Source organism: Acyrthosiphon pisum, chromosome A2 (assembly GCF_005508785.2).
Source record: "Acyrthosiphon pisum isolate AL4f chromosome A2, pea_aphid_22Mar2018_4r6ur, whole genome shotgun sequence".
Taxonomy (NCBI): Eukaryota; Metazoa; Arthropoda; class Insecta; order Hemiptera; family Aphididae; genus Acyrthosiphon; species Acyrthosiphon pisum.
Window position 1 is genome coordinate 108,268,086 of NC_042495.1, and position 8,635 is coordinate 108,276,720.

The 8,635-nt window shown below is 30.5% G+C and overlaps 1 protein-coding gene across 2 annotated transcripts in view; it reads left to right on the top strand.

The window, feature by feature from the left end:
• The first annotated feature begins 646 nt into the window (after window positions 1-646).
• LOC100166787 (casein kinase I isoform alpha) overlaps window positions 647-8,635 on the top strand; it is a 16,938-nt gene continuing 8,949 nt past the window's right edge. The window contains exons 1-2 of one of the 2 annotated variants that reach the window (XM_008180761.2): window positions 647-1,064; window positions 3,743-3,849. In XM_008180761.2, coding sequence (XP_008178983.1) covers window positions 939-1,064; window positions 3,743-3,849 — 233 coding nt within the window. In that variant the 5' untranslated portion in view covers window positions 647-938. 2 annotated transcript variants of the gene reach the window in all.

The following is an 8,635-nucleotide window of genomic DNA, read 5'->3' on the forward strand; positions in this document are numbered from 1 at the left end:
TATAAAATCGATATGTCATTCCCTCAAAAATATTATTCCCTATCTTTTTTGTAATAAGTGACTTTACTCTAAGATTACTTCAACGCATAGAAAAAATGATTTTGCGCAAATGCGTTTTGTCTATGTTGCGCGTGGGCCAGAGAGAGAAAACGAATAGTGCGCTGACATCATCTTAACTGCACGACAATGATAATTAACTATAAAAAGCTAAGTCACTAGAATACAAATTTTAACTGAATAAGTTAATAAGTTAAAAACAAAAACAATTTACTAGTTAAAGAAGTCAACTTTTTAACAAGTTAATGCCCACCTTTACTAATCTCAATATATAAATATATTATAATACAGCGATGATTGGCGATTAGGTACGTATCATAACTAACTAGTAAATACCGAAAAGAATCGTATTTTCTGGATAGCTAGTCAGAGTACTCCAACTAGTAGTCACTAGTTATACTAGTTATATATAGTTATAGTAGTTAGTACGAGTTATAATAGTCATATACATATTGAAGATTGTTGAAACGTGAAATCGAATAGTTCTTTGAAATGTACGCGCGCCGAGGAGGTGGTGGCTACAGTGTGGCGCAGGACCGTTTTTTCCGCGATCTCTTTGAAATCTGTCGTGCCAGTACACCGCCAGTGTCGCTAGAGTCGCGGCGAAATTAATGTCAGACGAGCCAACAACAACAAAGCGATCGGACGTAATCGGAATAATTTTTTTTGTTTTTTTTTGTTTTCGTCGATTTTCTCCAGTATCGTCGATCGTTATGTGAACATTAGAATAAGTCATCGGCAAACCGACTAGTTTGTGTAATAATATCATCCTCGAAACGTAAGCAACGAGCTGCGCGCGCTCCCGCCCCCCAGGCACATCCGACGCGTCCGTCGATAACCAAATTTGGGAGCTGTAAACCGTCCGGGAAGTCGTTCGCAAAATGTCGAATGTCGCCAGTACGTTCAAACACGATTACATAGGCGGTGGAAAGTACCGTGTCGTCCGGAGGCTCGGCAGCGGGTCTTTCGGCGAGATATTTCTCGGGCTCAACGTTATCAACGGCGAGGTGAGAATAATAATTATACGTCAAGCTCATTATTTTTATGTCATCCTCGTTTTCTACGGCCCCGTATGCACCACGCCATACGATTCGTGCCTGTGGACATGACGCCGACCGTGCGTGTGTGTTTGTGGGCGCGTGTGCGCTTGTACGTGTGTACGACCGCTGGACATGTTTATACATATATTTATGTGTTCGTGTATTTACATAATTTGCGCGAGATTGATGTCTGATGGTTGCCCCCCGCAAATGTAGCGGGTACTTACTATCTGGGGACTATAGGCGCAAATTGGGGGTGCTAAGCCCCCCAACTTAGTTATAGCCCCCCCCCCCCCAAAATCTAGGACATACAATTCTAATATGCTATATTGCAATGGTCTGCTTGCCTTTAATATATTCAGCCCCCCCAAATCAAAAGTTGAAATTGCGCCTATGCTGGGGACTCTGTCGATCATTGCACGGGTAGTCGCACTTGATTGAAATAACCTGTCAATATATATATATATCCCTCGGTACGGGGGCACAATATGCAGAAATACAGCATTTATTCGGTAACATCTGGTAAACCATACATGCGTTACCTAGGTCTCCGTATAGCGTTTGTTCTCGTTTATACGAGATAAATGAAAATACAACTAAACACATAGCTTCCTGGTTTATTTCATCGTGTGAAATGTACCTAAATTATATTTAACGCGGAATAAAAATTATAACTGTTAAATATAATTGAGTACCTAGCAATACTAATAGAAATGAGAAATTACCACCATGATGATGTGCTAGTTGGTATTACTAAAAGTTAGAGATAAACTTACTAGAAACATAACGAAAGAACATTTTTTAGATTAGGTAGTATAACAGAAATTAAAAATATTTTTAGTCAAACTCACTATTGTAGATGAAATTAAATTATTAAATGTACAACACTGGCATCATATTTTAGGGTACATAGTGGACACTGTTGCATTGTGTGAAAATATTTTATAGGAAATTTAATATTCTGCGGTCTTAGAGTTGTCTGTGTAGTGAACAGAGCAATGAATATGATAAGTTGGTCAATAATATTTGATTTTATTTATCAATGTTCTATATTTTATATTTATAAATAAATTTACTATAGCCTCGGGACACCTGCTGTCCAATAGGTTTTGACATTATCATAATTTCAGTTATTATATGTTGAATCAACCTGCAATTTTTAAGTATGGTACATTTTTTTACCCTCAATCTGGTTAATTTGTTTGGATAAAGCTTTATATTAACATTTACCTATTATAGATCCTGATTGTGCATTACTTAAGTTTTATCTAGGAGTTTAAGAATTGATTCATTTCTGGATTAAATGTATGATCAAAGTATGTCCGTATGTGCGGTAAATACGACAGAAAAAAAAATCAGGGACCCGGTAAATATTATTGAAATTTATTATGGTATGTTTTCCAAGAGAATAAATTGATACTGAAAGAATAAAATATGATTAAAAAACTGGGGGGAGGGGGCTACTGAAAAAACTGGGCTGTTAAGCCACTCTCCCCAAACAACCGCCTAATTGCGTCAATGCTTACCTATTCTTTTATTATTGCACACAGATTTTCTTTTTTGAAAGAAGGTCAATAGGTATTACTTAGTTCATGAGAAAGTAAAATAATATTTTAATATTTATAATAAAATATAAATTACAATAAATAGTAGTCTTTAAATCTATTTTTAAATTCCAAAATAATTAAATTACTGCAATTTTATTTTTATTTTAACTTAAATTAAATAATTGAATATACCTACCTAGTTTTAAAACCTCTTTTTATTCATAAGTTTTAGGTATTGCAAATTTCTAAAAAAAAAAAAGAATTTATCAATTTTATTATAAAACGTCTTGCAGGTAATTAAAAAGTTACAAGTTCTTACAATCTATTATTAAAAAATTATTTGATGTATCAATAGATTTTAATATACCTTCCTATAGTTCTTATATCAAACCTTGAAATTTAAGCCTTGGTTATAGTATTCAGGTCCAAGGTGTTAAATATAAAACAAAAACATAATATCCTTTCTCAAATATAATAATAATAATAATATTATATTATACTACCTATGTATATATTCTACCTATGTGATACCTTCCTAATAAGCTTATTTATATATTATTATTTACTATTCATTTATAAGAACCTATATACTGCCTATGTTAATAACTTTTTGTGTATTTTAAAACGAACACCTACCCACATTTATTTTATTATACATTTTTTAAAATCATGGACTTGGGTGATCTTAGTAGTGGTTTAATGCATAAAACCAATTTAGTACATGAAACATCTAAAGATTCCACCCAGTTTAATTTCATTAAGACAAATATTTCCACATACAATATGTGTAAAATATATAATTATTTTAGAATGAGAGAACTGTAAAGATAGTCTATCCTAACAAACCTGTATATTATCATCATATTTAAAAAAAAAATTTTTAAGCATTAAAGTCTAGAGAATAATGTATAAAAATCGGTAGTTAGATACCTAATGATTTAGTTGTTTAATATTCTAAAACGTTTACATTAATTTCTAGATAGAAGGTTTTGTATGATTACATTTTTTTTTTAGATACAATTAAACCTATTATTATTATTATCATAGGTAGATCTTGTAGATACATTCGATTTGAAAAATGTATATTTATTTTTTTAGGAGGTGGCAATAAAATTTGAAAGCGCAAAAGCTCGCCATCCTCAGCTACAGTATGAAAGCAGACTTTATAAAGTATTACAAGGAGGAGTTGGAATACCACATATGAGGTAAGTTAATTAATTTATTGTTTTTTTTTATAAAACATAGTTGATCCTGCACGGCGTTGCCCAGGACTAATTAAATAATGTGGAATTACCCTGTCTTTAACACTGTTAAATGTTAACTAAAGATATTTTTAGCACAGTCATTCTGGTTTTAGCCAATATTTATGTACCTAAATGTCTAAAATGATATACAATATCAATAGATATTTCCTGTATCCAGTGGCGTGGTGAATGGGGTTTTATGACGCCTAGGTGTCATGGTGGATTTTTTTTTTGGGGTGGGGTGATTGGGTACATTATGGTAACCAATAATATAAAAAAAAAAAATTAAAATATTTACAGTCACATAATAATTATATCATGTACTATATATTATATTAAGGTGATAAAGAGTATAGGTACTGATATATATGCTGAGCATCAAGGTTTATAAATGTTCTTTTTCTAAGGTATGGCCGGGCTTTAAATAAAATAATCGTCTTGTATACATAAACTTATGTAGACTGATAGGCCATAAATCCCATCCTGATTTATCCATTGAGAAAAGTGTAATTGATGCTTGACAAATTAGTCTAAATCAACATTGTTGTCTGTAGACACTACCGTTTTTAATCATTTGAAAGTATAGTTTGTTGGGTTATATTTTAGTATAATGTATAGAGTATAGACTAAAAATAAATCTTATTAATAATTATTTTTAAATTTTGTTCAGGTAAGAACATTTTGAGCTATTAAAATAAAATAAATTATTAGTTATTTTTAATGAAAATTAATTAATTTTTATTAATTCTATGAAAATTATTAATAAATGTTACACTTTTTAGTTTTAAATCTATAAATCTATTCAAACAAATTACTTTGGATTATTAAATTTGGTTTCAGAAGAACCAATTTTGTTTAATACTAGAGTGAATTGACTTTATTATTAGATTTGAAAGTGATATTAATATCATGTTTTATGTCGGTTTTTTATTGTATTTAAATTGTTGAGCAAGGTATGAACATTTTTAAATTGCAATATTACGTATACATACTCATATTTCACTTTTAAATTGAAATATCGTAAAAAACGAATGTACAAAGATAATGTGCTTACCCGGGATTAATTGTCTTTATTAATTCACTCTAATAATAATTATTATTAAATCTAACTACACAATATTTAAATTGCTTCTCCTGAATGAAAATTTGGTATATGATATAATATGCTATACGTTTTAAGACAACCCATGCGGGTATTACGTTCTGTTATAGTTATGCTTTAAATTATTTTTAATAATTATAAAAATTATTTTAATTGTATGAACGTCATAAAATTAAAAAATATTGGAAATTAAATTTTTATTATATAAATTAAATGTGCAGTGTGCCGCACTGGGCTCAGTACACGCATTTATTGGATTATATGCTAGACAAAACATAGTATTAAAAACTAAAATATGGCTTCATATTTTTTATCCATAAATATAAAACGATATAATTTTTATTTTTCATAGAAACATTATAAACACCTATTGGTATCGTTTTTCTATAATTGTCTTAATTATTAAGACATCGTATAGTTTACAGACTACAGACAACTTATGTTTTATTAGGTATCTTTTCTATTGTAACTTTTATTGTAACTCTGTGTTGACGCTTCACTGTTGTTTTGCCCCAATGAATTTCATTTTTAAACTAAACAATTATTTTTACCTATATTGTTTGAAAAATATATTTTAGTGTAGTGGGTACGTATGCCATTTTTTGTCTGTTGATGAAATGGAGTAGGGTAGTCAAGTAACGTATCTCCCTTAAAAATAAAAAGCAACTATAGTCTTAACTGGCTCCATTACCTAAAATAAAAGTAAATGTGTAATTAAGTTTACAATCCGTCATGAACATTGAGTACTGAGTTTCTGAATACAACATGTATACTATCCTAAATATTGTTTCTTAATATGGTTCACGTCTTATGATTTTGTAAGTAATGCTTTAGGGTTTTAACATTTATATAAAAATGCTAATTATTATTATTTTAAAATGTATAATATAATATATGAATATATTATTATGATGTTTGCTTTTCAGGTTTTTTTGATAATTAATATTAATATAGTACATGACCTGCGGTTATCTTTATCCATTTAATCACTGTCCGTGTTCTATCATAATGATAAAATTTAAAAAAATCGTGTTTGTTTCGTCATTTCCCGAAATAATGTTTGTCGATAAATAATGTTGTAAAATATCCACCCCTCCGCCCAATAAATAATAATAAAAGACTATTATAATTTAATAGTATTATTAGTTATTACTTATTAGACGTTTGTTTTGATTGAATACACAATAGGCGACGTCGTACCTATGTATAGTCATACTATTTTGGTTACGTAACGATGTTTTCCCGGCGGCTCTCTCTCCTGGAGCACACTGACGCCACTATAAAATAAGTAATATAATATGTAACTGTACACACAAAATATATCATATACAATATAATAATATTATTATGTACCATTGCCGCGGAATAATACCTATCACGAAACTTTTCTATTGCGCACGGACGACGCGGCAACGTCGCGCGTACCCGTGGTACTGCCGTACTGCTGGTGTACGGCCACTACTACGTCGAGTCTCCGGTCAACAGATGGCAACGTCGCCGTGTAGGGCCATTAAACCATCATCATTGTCTTCGTCTGGGGCCCGTCAGCTGCAGTCCGGCACTCCGGCGTAATATGCGGTACGCGTGCCGGCGTGTCTAATATACAAGATACAACACAGCCACAGCGTGTATCGCCGTGAGACGAACGGCCGCGTTTTTTTCCTCAACAGTTTGTTGGTTTGTGTTAATATTCGCGTTTGGTCATTGGTAGGAAATTGAGAGTCCCGCGAGCTGGATTTCGAAACGAATTTAATTTTAGTCGGAACGTTCTGTACTTGTGTGACCCCACAGACCCCCCATCCACCCCTCACACATACACACACTCTACGGTAACACGTGCGAAATCTGTACCGCCTAATGGCCAATAATAGACGATAATAAAACAGAAGACTGTTACGTGTAAAAATCATGTACATTAGTAGCACTATTATAGTACTTCATAATAATATTATATAGCTGGTGCCTACAACTGCGTTTAATTGAAATTTTTTTACGAGCCATGGTATAGTCATGTTGGTCGATGATACTTTTTATGCTCTACCTTTTAACTAATGATCTAGGATGAACATACTGGTTTTCAGTGATAATATTGCAACAAGAATAAACTGTGAGAGTAATATAGAAATATAGCGATAAATTTCCGATAACAAAAAAAAATCATAAGTTAAATACTTGAACTCTGGAGGATTGCCGAGAATATTGCAAGGTATCCTGGTAAAGGGTGAACTTGGCTGTTAATTTTAAAATGGGGTCGACAATTTCAATAAAAACTGGATGGTATATAATTTATTTAAAATTAAACTTACTACTGTAAAATTATTAATTTTGTTAAAAGTTATGTGGTTTTTGTTAATTTCATTTTGGAAGTCAATTATTATTTATTTTGGCCTATTGCTTAAAATGTATTGCGTTGAAATAACTTATTACGTTTTTGTGTCACAATAAATTAACATATAAAAATCTATTAAAAAAACCTAGGTATTATGGTCAGGTTATATTTGACTTCATATGATAATGGTTGTCCTGGACATCCATATTATTGAATTATTCAAATTTCAAGGTTATATTTAACATAATAATATTAATGATATTATCACCTAAATAGTTAAAGTTTTGCATTTCGACGACCATGAATTCTGTTAGTTTAACATAATAATTAATTCCTTAAATAATTGATCCATTGGGCCCATATAATTATATTTATATTCTGAGCCACTATAATATTATATCTGCACTGCACAAGGTTGACATAATATTATTATCTTTAACAATAGGTACATTTACAAACTAAATATTTTTCAAAACATCAAGTTTTAGGCTATTTTAGATTCTGAGTGGAACGATGAATCATGAATGTATTGATTTTACAATGATGTGTGTTTTTTTAAATTTTTTTATTTTTTTTTGTGTCTGTCATCACCTTTTAGGACAGTAAAAGTGCTTGGATTTTCTTCAACAGTACCTTTTCTGATAGGAAAGTGAATCTAGTTGGTACTTTGAGGGGGTCAAAAGTAAAAATTTCCCAGTAGTTTTCAAAAGCGCCGTGAAAAACAAAAGAAAAATTAAGGAAAAACGGGAATTTTTACGCAAAATCTGTTTTCGAGAAAATTGATTTTGGTTTTTGGTGTAACTTTAAAACGAATGACTGTAGATATATGACATTTTTACTGATTGTTTATATTTCCATTTTCTATACATGATAAAATTTTCAAAATATTTTTATTTGTTTTGAGCTGTTTACGGACAATTTCAGTTTCCAATTTAATTAGTTTTTTTTTTCTATGAATGTTAATAAAACTTTATTTGTTGAGTAAAAATACTTGACAATTTAATACAAGGCTCCTACTATATTGTTACAATGAGATCTGAAAAATATTAAAAATCCTTAGTCACAGTTTTTTTTAATTAGCGTTTATAGTTCAAAAATTGACAAAATATGTAAAAGACACGAAAATTAGAAAATTATTTTGAGTTAATAATTCGTAAAAATTTTTCTTTTTAGAACTAAGATTTTAAAATGTAATACAAGATTCCTTATAGGTTAATCTACCTTTATCAAAAAAAAAAATGTCTATAAGAAACTCAAATTAAATTTTTATGAGCGTTTGAAATTCATATTTTACACATTTGATATTCACTCGATTT